Source organism: Macaca nemestrina, chromosome 2, assembly GCF_043159975.1.
Source record: "Macaca nemestrina isolate mMacNem1 chromosome 2, mMacNem.hap1, whole genome shotgun sequence".
In the NCBI taxonomy this organism is placed as follows: Eukaryota; Metazoa; Chordata; class Mammalia; order Primates; family Cercopithecidae; genus Macaca; species Macaca nemestrina.
The window spans coordinates 189,423,397-189,436,050 of record NC_092126.1 but is presented as its reverse complement, the minus strand read 5'-3'; the positions used below and the strand labels follow the sequence as shown (position 1 = coordinate 189,436,050).

The 12,654-nt window shown below is 35.4% G+C and overlaps 2 protein-coding genes across 14 annotated transcripts in view; one reads left to right on the top strand and one right to left on the bottom strand.

Moving 5' to 3' along the window:
- The window catches only part of LOC105477420 (ARF like GTPase 13B), a 72,394-nt gene that overhangs the window by 21,818 nt on the left and 37,922 nt on the right, over nt 1–12,654 (top strand). For 9 of the 10 annotated variants that reach the window (XM_011733903.3, XM_071092549.1, XM_071092548.1 and 6 more), the window contains one exon: nt 1,065–1,314. The exons of the other annotated variant lie outside the window; for it this stretch is intronic. In XM_011733903.3, the coding sequence (XP_011732205.1) occupies nt 1,244–1,314 (71 nt within the window). In that variant the 5' untranslated portion in view covers nt 1,065–1,243. The remainder of the gene's footprint in view (nt 1–1,064; nt 1,315–12,654) is intronic. 10 annotated transcript variants of the gene reach the window in all.
- LOC105477419 (syntaxin 19) overlaps nt 1–12,654 on the bottom strand; it is a 40,710-nt gene that overhangs the window by 14,340 nt on the left and 13,716 nt on the right. For 3 of the 4 annotated variants that reach the window (XM_011733895.3, XM_011733897.3, XM_011733896.3), the window contains one exon: nt 3,433–12,654. The exons of the other annotated variant lie outside the window; for it this stretch is intronic. In XM_011733895.3, coding sequence (XP_011732197.1) covers nt 11,757–12,654 — 898 coding nt within the window. In that variant the 3' untranslated portion in view covers nt 3,433–11,756. Of the gene's footprint in view, nt 1–3,432 lie in introns of those variants that run through there. 4 annotated transcript variants of the gene reach the window in all.

Genomic DNA, 12,654 nt, shown 5'->3' with positions numbered 1-12,654 from the left:
ATAGAAGAAAAAAATATGAAGTTTGAACTCTTCTCTATAGCCATGAATCAGCAGGCCATTAATCTTTCATGAGTTCTCTTTTCTATTCCTTTATTTTCATGCCTCTCTGAAAAGAGGCTATTACTATCACTTCTAGTCAGTCTGGAGACTTTTGCAAGATTAATCTTAATAAAGCACTATTTCAGTCACCTTGATTATATCATTGGTCTGCCAGATATTTTCAATAGCTCCTTGTTCTCTATCTTCAGAACCCTCTTCTGTTTGCATTCCTAATCTTAAGGATTTGCTGCGGGCACAATGTTCAATTTGTTCTTATTCCTTTACTTTGTCATTTCCCTTCCTCTTCTGCCTGTTTAAATCCTACACAGCTTTAAGGCCTAAATTCTGTCTCTCCTATGATGTCTTTTAAGATCCTCAGGTATCTTTTAAATCTCTTATTGTCATCATCACTCCTTGACAGTTCATATACATCCTGTATCTTCTTTATGTTTTCCAAAATATGTTCCTATAGAAAGAATGAAATCTACTTTTTGTTGTAAGCTGCCCTTAAACGTCTCTTTATTGCAAATATAGCTTTAATTCAGCTAATTAAAAAACAGCGATCTTATTTTTATAGCTTCTCTCATTCTTTGATTCTTCTAAACTCTTCTATTCTCTAAGTGTTCATGGTTTTCTTTATAACTCCACAGATGTTTTAACAGCCCCTAGGGATAGCTGTGGTATTGAAAGGTTGACATTTTTATTGTTTGTAACTTGGATAGTAAATAGCCTTAAAGGCAAGACAGTTTACTCATTTATTAATTCAGCAGCTACTTATTAAGTACCTACTATATGCTAAGTGCGGGTTTTATATCAGGAGAAAGAAAGATTCCTATCTGCATGGAGTAAAATTTCTAGTTTGATATTCTGGCCTGTCCCCAGACCAGTATGCTTCCATATAATGTTTATTCTGTCAGTGAATGCTAAATACTTCACTTGGTGCTAAAATTTTAGTTGAAAAATTAATGTTATCAATTAAAGTCTAAAGATTTTCTTTCTTTTTTTTTTTGTATCATTTGAAACAGAATACCCTGAAGATGTAGCTCCCACTGTTGGATTTTCAAAAATTAACCTTAGACAAGGAAAGTTTGAAGTCACCATCTTTGACTTGGGAGGTGGAATAAGAATTCGGGGAATCTGGAAGAATTACTATGCTGAATCCTATGGGGTAATATTTGTTGTGGATTCCAGTGATGAAGAGAGAATGGAAGAGACAAAAGAGGCTATGTCAGAAATGCTAAGACATCCTAGGATATCGGGAAAACCTATATTGGTGTAAGTAATGTTAGCATTGTAAATGTAGGGACGGTGGCATTGACCACTAAAGAAATTTACCTGTTACAGACTACTGAATAAGCTAAAATAGTCATGCTTTAGTATACTAAAATGTATGTAATTAACTGGGAGTTGTTAATTTACTGAGGCCTTGTAATGCTGTCTGTAGGGAAAAAGGGCTAAGGCTATATAGAATTCTTAAAAGTGGATATCTTAGATATTCAAATATAAACTCATTGTTTTATGTGATAGTTTACTTTTTATAGAATTTTGCATTTTGAAATATTCCATTAACAAGGTTCTAAAATATCTCTTAATTTTTTCCCTTTTAATAATTTGTGTTTTGCTTTTGTCCTTTTTTTCTTAAAGAGTATTATTGTTTCAGAGTTATGTAAATGGTTTATTTTTCTAATACCACAAAGGTTTCTCAGTTTTCACTTCTACATTTCCATATTGGACATGTGATTGTTATCAAATTAGACATACACTTACATGATTGCGTCCATGTGGGTGAACATTTTTTGAAAACGAAGTGACAAAGTACTCTTGTACTAGCAGCCCTCATAGCATTTATGCATAGTAAACAGTAGATGGTGCTATAGCCATGAGGCATAGCAAACTGAAAGTAGTTTAAATTGCTCTTTAACTTGGAGTAAACTAAATGTTTGCCCTTGCCTTCTTGTTCCTTTTCCCTTGTTATGGTTCACTATTAAGGATTAAAAAAAAAAAAATCAACCTCTCATGTGGTTAGATGAAAAATTGTAGAGTTTCTCCGTGGTCTTCAGTAGTAAATGAACATTTTTAAATGAGGTGATTTGGAAGCTCTGATTGCAAAAGTTAAAACTGTATTATATGATTATTGGTAAAGTTTATAGTTTTAAATTTTTATATATTAGAGAAGTTATTTGATTTGTATAAGTAATTCTCATGTTTATTGAATCTAAAGGAAAACTTTTAACAGGGATATGTATGAAGAGAGAACTTTGCTGAACCACATAGGCTAAATTGGTATTTACAAATGTTTAAGCAGGGAATTAGTGATATCTAAAGTAAAAAATATTAATGGTGGTTATTTGTAAAACAATATTATGTACTTTTTAAAAACTAGTCATTTAATTTTTTTCATTTACTCTTTTATAGATTTATTCATTAATACATGCATTAATTCAACAAATATTTCTTTGAGCATCTACTATTTGCCAAGCATAGCTCTGGGGTTGAGGATGTGTTTGGGAATAAGAATAACAAAAATCCAAGTTAGACCTCAGGAGCTTACATTCTAGGAGGTGAGATATACACTAAATAGAATTAGTAAGTTACATTATATATTAGATCATAAGTGAATTGAAAACAATGAAACAAGTAAAAGAATATCAGAAAGCCTATGGTAGTAGTGATGATAAGGACATGTTGCTCTTATAATTAGGATAATCCTAATAGGCCTTATTGAGAAGCTGACATTTGAAGTGAGGGAGGCAGTCATGCAGATATCTGTGGAAATGGCTCAAAGTAGGGGTATCCAGTTGTTAAGTGACTACAGTGATTACTGGGTAATCAAATAACAACAAGATATTTGCTTTCAATTCTGTCACCTCTCTCAGCTGGTGAATTTCCTGAATAGAAAAGAAAATACACAACTACTGTGATTGGTTCACCATTATAAACGCATAGTTAGTGAGAGTTTACAAAGATAGAAGAATTAATTATGGACAGTGTAATATGTTTATGAAATATAGAATGGTTTGCCATTTGACCAGATTTTCTCATAGGAGTTTTACAATCATAGAGTTTTATTACTAAAGGGAAACTGCTTTTTGGAAGGAATGTGGTTCAAAAATATACAAAATGTACACAAAAGTACACATTCTTAATTTCAAAGATATAGGGAAAAGTTTTTTTATATGTATTTTTATTGATATTTAATAGTTGTACATATGTGGAAAAGAATATTTAAAAACTTGATTGACTTACCATCCAGAGCCAGCCACTGTTAGCATGTTGATGAATTTCCTATGCATATATATTTATGAGACATGTAATGTATACAGTATTCATATAATAAATACAATTTTGGGCCAGGCACGGTGGCTCATGCCTGTAATCCCAGCACTTTGGGAGGCCAAGGTGGGCGGATCACGAGGTCAGGAGATGGAGACCATCCTGGCTGACATGGTGAAACTCCGTCTCTACTAAAAATACAAAAAGTTAGCTGGCGTGCATACCTGTAGTCCCAGCTACTCAGGAGGCTGAGGCAGGAGAATTGCTTGAAACCCGGGAGGTGTAGGTTGCAGTGAGCCAAGATCACGCCACTGCACTCTAGCCTGGGTGACAGAGCAAGACTTTGTCTCAAAACAAACAAACAAATAAATAAATAAATAAATAAATAAATAAAATTTTGTATCCTGCTTTTTTTTAAAAATATGTTTATATAAACACCTCTCGAATGTCTGCCTAAGCCCCATATTTGAAAGTTCTCCTGTTTACCTTTTTTTCTCTGACTTGCAATTAATTTCTCGTATTGATATTACTGTCTTTTCAATCTCTTTACTACTCCTTTTCCCTTTAGTGTTACCTGTCTTCAATTCCTCTTCTCTAATCACCTGTGTTGCTGATAGGAACAGTCCCTTAACCAGTCTCTAACTGCCAGTCTTGCCTGCCCTCCAAGCTCTCCTTTACATTGCCAGCAGTTCTTTTCTTTATTTGTTATTTTTCAAATTACAAAACTGGTACATGCTTGTGATGACCAGTGAAACAATACAAGAATATGTAAAGAATATGAGACTTTTAAAAATACAATTTTGATAATTTTACTACTTCTTAGCTTAAAGTCCTTCAAGTTCCTTTCATAGCTCCATGCATATTAGAAATTCTTTTTTTTTTAAACTAATATAACCCCTGCGACTAGAAATAATGTCTAGCGTATAATGGCACTGACAGATCTGCTGTATAATAAGTAGGAAAGATGTTCAGCAGAACAGTGCTAAGCTCAGTGCTAGGGGATGGGGGCTGTGGAAGGGTAGCAGGAGGGGATACCTGTATTAGAGTCAGGTGGCAGTTCTCTTTGTTGCACACAGCTTCCTCCTTACTGCCCACAGACATCTGGACCACTCATATGCCAAATACATTTACAGCATCTAATTTCTTCTGCCTGCGCCTTATCTGAGCCTAAACTAGTTGAGATAACTTACGCACAGTGCCTCTTAGAAGTCATTTTAATGCTTGGATAACTTTGTCCTCCTACCCCCAATAACAAGCAAGCAGAAAACAACAGACCTCTGACAAGATTCATTTAATAGAAAGAAATTAATCTAAAGATTAAGAATCTTTTCTATAATCACAAAATTACAAATTGACATGTTATTTGTGGGAAGTAGAGTGGATGACTACAGTAGCAGGTTATGACAATCTTTAGTTCTTCTCTACTTGTTTCTACACACAAGCCTGACAGCATGTGTGATGGCAAGTCAGGCCTTGGCCAGTGTCTCAGTCTGTTTTCCTGCTGCCGATAAAGTCATACCCAAGACTGGGAAAAAAAAGAGGTTGAATTGGACTTACAGTTCCACATGACTGAGAAGACCTCAGAGTCATGGCGGGAGGCAAAAGGCAGTTCTTACATGGTGGTGGCGAGAGAAAATGAGGAAGATGCAGAAGCAGAAACCCCTGATAAAACCATCAGATCTCGTGTGGCTTATACACTACCATGACAGCAGTATGGGGGAAACTGCCCCCATGATTGAAATCGTCTCCCACCAGTCCCTCCCACAACACAGAATTATGAGAGTACAATTCAAGATGAGATTTGGGTGGGGACACAGAAGTAAACCGTATCAGCCAGATTTTACTTGATGTCACAGACTGGAAGTTTTTCTTGAAAAGTCAGAATCAGAATATCACTAGGCTTCTTTGTTTTATTAGCTCAGAAGTTCTTTTTGGCAGTTATATAGCATTTATTAATCAGCATAATATGTTAATTAAAATCTTCTGAAATAAGTGGTGAAAAGTTGAAAAATCATTAGTTTAGGGAGGAGACAGAGTCTGGAACCTGGATTCTAAGAGCTACTGTGAATTTGGTGATAAGTAACTTTACTTCTTTGGGCTTAAATGCCTCTTCTATAATAAAAGTAGCTGTAAAATATTCTAATTCTTTGTATTCAGCTGTGTAGAGTGGCATGAACCAGAAACAATTTCAAAAAAAATTAAAAATGATATGCATTCCTTTTAAAGAGAGTAAAAATAAATGCCATGCAAACATTGTGCTTTGTAATCATATTAACCTACAAAATCCTTTTTCTCTCACATCAACTATTTAGAAATTAACTTTAGCCTGTGCTGTAAGGTATGAATTATGTTATCTACTCTTGCCTGCTCCCCACCCCCAGCTTAACTATTTAGAGCTTAATCAATCTGGCTGGCCCTTGAGATTTTTTTTAAAAAATACAAACAAAAAACCTTCAAACTAGGTAGTCTTGACAAAGAAGGCCTTTCCAAGAGAAAAAGTAAACAGGTTTTGCAACTTTATAAATAGTGCAGAAAGCAGCAGTAATCCCAAATTTTAAGCTCAACATCCAGTATAGACATTTTCCATTAATAGTACAAGGCATGATTTGTTGATTACCTGAGGAATAAACTGAGCTGCGAGGTGTTTTAAACAGCTTAATCTGTTGAAATTTTCAGCAGTCCAGGGTTACACTGATGTCATAAGAAGGCACATGCTCTTTCTACACCCCCTCTTGCTAGTACCTGTGGAGTCTTAAAAGTTGGCCTCAGAGAGATAAAAAATTACCCTTTCTTTTTATAGTTGAATTCCCTAATGCTTTTAACCAGGGTAATCCTGGAGAGGCACAGGCTAAAATTTTCTTTTAGGATAATAACAATTCTAGTTGTGTTAGCATTCTCGAACTGCTGGAAGGTGCCACTTTTCTCATTACACACTGCCTGCCATTCTGTGGAGTTACATGAACTAACTTAACTTTTGGCCAGTCTTCACAAATTGAATGATTACAACAAAAAAAAAGCGATACATGTATAGAGTTTCACTTGAGGCAGACAACATAATATCTCTGATTTGATCTTACTGGATGTTATGAATATTCCAATGAAAAAGTTTCTTGGCTACTCTGGGCACACTGCCTATGGGTAGCCCTCCTCTTCAAGGAGCAGTACAAATACATGAGACAGACAGACAGATAGACAGGTAGATATTCTTGACCCAGGGTCTTTGCACCATGAGTGGTTTCCCAAGACCCTCTGCAATCATACACACAATCCCAAGTGTATGTGCTTTTTTCTTGTGAGCAGATCCTAAAGAAGTTTGCGACTAAAAAGATTGAAAACCCTGTCAGTGAGTTTCCATATTAGGAGAAACAATAGCCAGGCTTTAATTATTACTTTTTCAACATGAGATTTTGTTTTGTTTGTTTCCAACCTTTATATGCTTATCTGACTCACCTTCCTTCTAGGCAGTATTACAGCATAATGTTAGTTGGCAAGTTTCTTTTAGTAATATTCCTTATTGTAAGTACCCAGGAGAAGTTAGATAGGTTATGATTATCCTAATACAGTTATCAGAAATTGAATCAAACGTACTTTTATTATGTTAGACGTCTAAATAATAGAGAATCCGAGTCCTGTTTTAGAATGCTGGAGACCTATAAATATGGAATTATGGTCTGCCTATGTCACATAATCAGTTGATCCTTAGATAGAGTGGTGAGCCCCCTAATTTACTAATTTCACCCTCTGAAACTCCTACTTATTGAATTTATAAGGCCTATTGGCTTAAGATTTCTCCCCTTTCAGTGGAGCCTTACCACACTGTCATCTTCATTAATGTCGTTTACTTATATGTTGACTCATCTCCAGATGTCCTTATTGAATGTGTCCTTTTGTCTCTTAACGACATTCACCTTCATAGCAACTGTAATTTACAGTAAAGCTTCTCAGCTGATTGATTTTGTAGGTAATTTAAGCACTGGGAGCCTGCAGAGGTCCCCATCCATGCCGCCCCTATCACTTCAATCTAGTTAAAAACAAAATAACACAGAAAAAAACTCTTTGGCAGTGTTACTAGGCAGCAAGATATTGTCCATACCACCTGCATCAGCATCAGCTTAGACCTTCAAAATTTTTGACAGTGAGACGAGATGTACTTTGGGGTTTTTTTCCCACACATGCTCTCCAGATCATTCTGATTCATAGCAAAAATTGACAACTACTAGTGTAGGAGAAAGTGTGAGTCAGAAAGGCCCTAAATAGGTTATTTAATCTTTCTAAGCTTTTATGTCTGCACTTGTAAATAGGGATTGTAATACCTGTCTTGTTATGTGAATTCCAAATAATGCATTTAAAGCCTTTCAAGCCTCTATTACAGTATTTCACTAGTGTTCAGTAAATGCGATGGTGGATATGAATATTGTTATTGATAATATACTGTGTCCAGGTGTAGATGAATTAGGAGAACCAGTTTCAAAATATTTCATTTTACGAATTCAAGCTCTTTGAAGCTTGTAATTACAGAAAATGGCACAGTTTGGTAGTTATGAATATGAGCTTTAGTGCTTATAGTAATTTTTATTCTTATTATTGCATGCTTCAGTATTGCAATATTTTGCCTTCACCTATTTTAAGAATTTTTTCCCTTTAAGGTTATTATTTTAAGAAAAAATAACTACTTTTAGTGCCTATTAAGTGTGTATATAAAATACACAAAATGCTACAACTAATTAAGTTATCATGTTATCTGTTTTGTGTAAGGTGATACTAATTGGTTTGAAAACAGAACAATGAAAACGGTTTCTGATACATTGCTTTGTGATGATTTATTTTGTGTGCTTAAGTCTTGCTTTAAAAGCAGTATGTTCTAATATAAAATGCTGAAAGAAAATAACTATTTTACAAATTCATCTGGATGTAATTATACTAATGAATATTAAATAGTACTTAATATTATCAGTTTTCATAATAAACAATTTAGTAACAATTATAAACATGTATCACTAAGGCTGTAGAAAAATGTTTAGAAGGAACCACAGAGAGACATCTATCACTAGTCAGCTGTGGAGTTTATAATCTTTTAAATTTATCCCTTTTTATAATGTTTCTTAAACATTTGAAGCTGAGATACATGAAACATCTTTTTCTCTAGCGATGCTTGATAATTGACACAATAGAAAGCTCTTCAATTTTGTGATATTTTATAAATTAAAAATTATTTTGTATTGTTTATGAAATACATATTTTACATATACAAATTCAGTCATTTCAAATACCCCAACCTCTCTTGACATATTTTCCTTCATCGTACATATCTGGAAAAGCCACCGTCTTGGTCAGACCGAGTCACCTACACATTCTATGTTAGCACACAAATGCCAAACATTGATAGATTAGTAATACATGACTGTGATGGCTGGATTCATATTAAAGTTATCATGACTGCCTGATTATCTTCTTATCTTAGAATATTTGTTGTTCTCTCAAAATGACAGTTTCCCTCCTTGTCCTCTCTGTCTCTTCTCCCTTAACCCCACTGTGCTTTCAGTTTTTGCCTGAGTTCTTTAAGGAAATAGAAACCATCACACAAGAATATTCTCATGTTTCCCACTACCACATTTACTCAACTGTCTGCTTTTATTCCTAAACCCTGCCTTTTCTTCTGTAGTGTGGAAGAAGGGTTTCTCTTCCTACCCAAGTCCAGGTGCTTCATATTCCACCTCTTTCTGCTTTTGTATAATAGTATCCCTTCCCTTTCTTATGTGAGGAGTTTCTCTCTCTGGATCTTTCCTGTCAGCAGAATGTGCTTTCCTGTTTCTTGCCTGGAAGTATAGTGGAATCCTTTCACTCTACGTATCTCTCTAACTATTGATTACTTTTTATAGTACCTTATTCAAACTTCTGGAAAGAGTTGCCTGTAGTGGCTGCTGCATTTCTTCATGTCACATTCTTTCCTCAGCAGACTCCATTTGTGCTTCTATTTCTGTAATTCCTTGAAACTGTTCTTCTTGGAGTCAGTAATTGTCTTCGTGCTGCCAAATCTATTGTTATTTTACTGCTCTTATTTTCCCTAAAATTGATTGTTTCTTCACATTTTTCCTTCTTTAAACTCTCCTTTTGCATTGGTTTTCCTTATACCTCATTGACAGTTTCAGTTTGTTTCTTTTATTAACTCCTCTTCTGCTTTGAGTCTAAATTTTGAAATACTCCAGGCCTTTTTCTGCACTTCCAGTTTTTTACATCCACATATTTTTCATACCACCTTACATACCATTTATTTACTCAAATGACCCAACTCTGTACTTCTGGTCCTGACATATCTCAAGCGCTCCTACTGATATAGCTAATATCCTAAAAACCTCCACTTGGACCTTTGAATAGTCACTTCAGATTCTCTTGACCAAAATAGCGTCTTTGATTTCCTTGTCGTGGCCAATTCTGAAACCTTTGTCTCTGTCTTTTCCCATCTTAGTAAATGGCATCGTCATCTAATCTGTATCCTATAATTCTACCTTTTAAGTCTATCAGAAGTTAATCTAACTTTTTCTACCACCACTATATAGTTTATAGTAAGAGAATGGTTAAGAGCTGGTTCTGGAGTCAGACTGCCTGGGTTCATATCCCGTTCACTATATGCAGTTTCTGTGACCTGGAACAGGTTAATTTTTCAGTGTTCATGTTGGTAAAATTGTAAAAATAGTGTCTACTTCATACTTTATCACTCTGAAATAATTGGAACAGTGACTAGGATATTGCGAATACTTTATTCCTCTTCAGTATTACTGTTGCTGCTGACATCCTCACCACCTCCTCTACCATCCTAGTCCAAGCCTCCATCATTTCTTCCTACTGTATTAACTTTCTAATTGTTTTCTATACCTATGTGCTTGTCTTCTACTCACCTCCCCCAAATCCATTCTAACCCATTCTTCATACAGTAGATAGAATGATTTTTCAATTGTAAATTATATAATATTACTATCAGGTCTAGAACAATCTGAGAGCCTTGTGTTGATTACACTTGTGTAAACTTCAGACTTCTTTCCATGGCGTACAGAACCTTAAATCTAGCCCTTACCTTTCTTAACCTCATCTCGTATCTCACTGCTCTTTTCTGATTATGCCCTAGCTGGATTGTTATTTTTCTTTGCATAGAGTTAGTCAGACCCACCTCAGAGTCTTTGTACTAATTGTTTCCTATGCCTGGAATTATACCCTCCCTGGTACTCATTCAGATCTTCACTTAAATTTCACCTTTCAGAAAGGTCTTCACTGATTACCCAATCTAAAGAAGCACCCCATGATAGTCTCTGTGTCATCTCATTGCCCTTTTAAGTCTCTGCCCAGAACTTAACATTATCTAATGTTTGTATTTTGTTACTCTGCTTTCTCCACTAGAATGTGAGTTGCAAAACTCTATCCCTGTGTTGTGTGAATTTAGACTGTATCCCTAACTCACAGTATAGTATAGCATTCTCCTAAAGTCATGGCAAAATATTCAAGAATATAGTTGCCTTTAATTTGACTTTATCTGCCAATCTGTAATACATTGCCCTGTATGGACCCAAGTTCAAGAAAGCAATACCTTAACTCATCTTCTTATTCCTTAAGCTAGATTCAGCTCCCACTTACTAATTAGATTCTTTAAGTACATAGTTGAGTTTTCTCTGATCTGTTGACATTGAGTTAAGTTACCTTCTGAGGATAAAAGATTTGATAAAGGGCCGGGCGTGGTGTCTTACGCCTGTAATTCCAACACTTTGGGAGGCCCAGCGGGGCGGATCACTGAAGGTCAGGAATTTGAGACCAGCCTCGCCAACATGGCAATACCTTGCCCCCTACTAAAAAATACAAAAATTAGCTGAGTGTGGAGGTGCACACCGGTAATCCCAGCTCCTTGGGAGGCTAAGGCACGAGAATCGCTTGAACCCAGGAGGTGGGGATTGCAGTGAGCCAGGATCATGCCACTGCACTCCAGCCTGGATGACAGAGTGAAACTCTGTCTTAAAAAAAAGAGAAAAGATTTGATAAAGGTTCTAGTTTGGTTTAGCTTTATTGTAGCATGATTCTTAACTATTAAAATATTCTCAAATCAGCCAATTGGATTGCCTAGGTAGTCATTACTACTTAACAGATGAGAAAAATGTATAATATAGAGCTTGATACCTGACCAGAAGACTTAAGATTATTCATCTCCTTTTCAATAGTTAATTTGTGAGTTGATAGTAACCGTATTTTTTTTTTACTTTAATTAAATAAAAGCGTGTTTTATGTAACTGGCTACAGAAGTTTCTGTAATTTTAGTGGATTAGGGTTAAAGGGGAAAATTACAACTTGACAGTGCTGAAAGGTATGTGAATGGATCCACAAGATGAAGAAAAACAATACAAGACACTGAAATATGAGTTATCTTTTACCCTAAAGCTGGAAAAAGTTTTAAAATAGCTTCTTTATTTTGAGCTACAGCATGGACAGCACCAACAACACAGTACTCTGCAAGGATTTCTTTTTTTGTATTTTACAGCTAGTCCAAATTTCTCTTTAGTATTATTAACATACTCTTTTGTACTATTCACTGTCATTTCAATATTGTTGATGCTCTCTCCTTGCTCTTCTACTAAAAGAGATATCTGAATGAAAAGATCCCTTAAATCCTTTATTTGATTCTCTAAATTAACAAGTTCCTTGTGTCTCTGTTCAATCTCTGAAAGTTGTGCTTTAGTGATATTGATTTCTGTAAGTAAGCTTTCATTAAAAACTTCCCATTTTCCTTGATGAAGCATATCATTTACTTCTTCTTCAGACATCTCTTTTCCAGCAACATCAAGCTGACGCAAAATAAATGTCTTGCACTTCTCTTGCTTTGCTGCTATTGTATCATTGTAGGTAAACATGATTTGCTGAAAATGGCGGAACATTGAAGCATGCTGAGATTTAAGTATCCTTGTGACCACTGATGATGGACCATTTTCAACCTCTGACTTTTTAACTTCTTTAACTAAATCATTCAAACTTCTGTTGATGTATTCTGCCTGGATTTTTACCTCCTTTGTAATGGTAGACTCTCTCTTAAGTAGACTAAACCTTCTCATTGAAGCCACCAGACTTTGCTGCTGCTGCCCAAATTTTTGAACATTGTCTGCCAAATTGTTAATACTTTCCTGTAGTTTTTGGATTTCATGTAGGTGACTCTCAGCTACAGACTCTCTTTCATAAATAACAGCTTGCTGCAGAAACACCCCTTGCTCCTCTGTTTCTGTAGTTGGTACATGACTGTCTCTAGAGAGTTCAATTTCCTTTGTTCTCTGCTTTAGTTCTTGTAGTCGGTCTTTCATCTTCCCTTTCCTC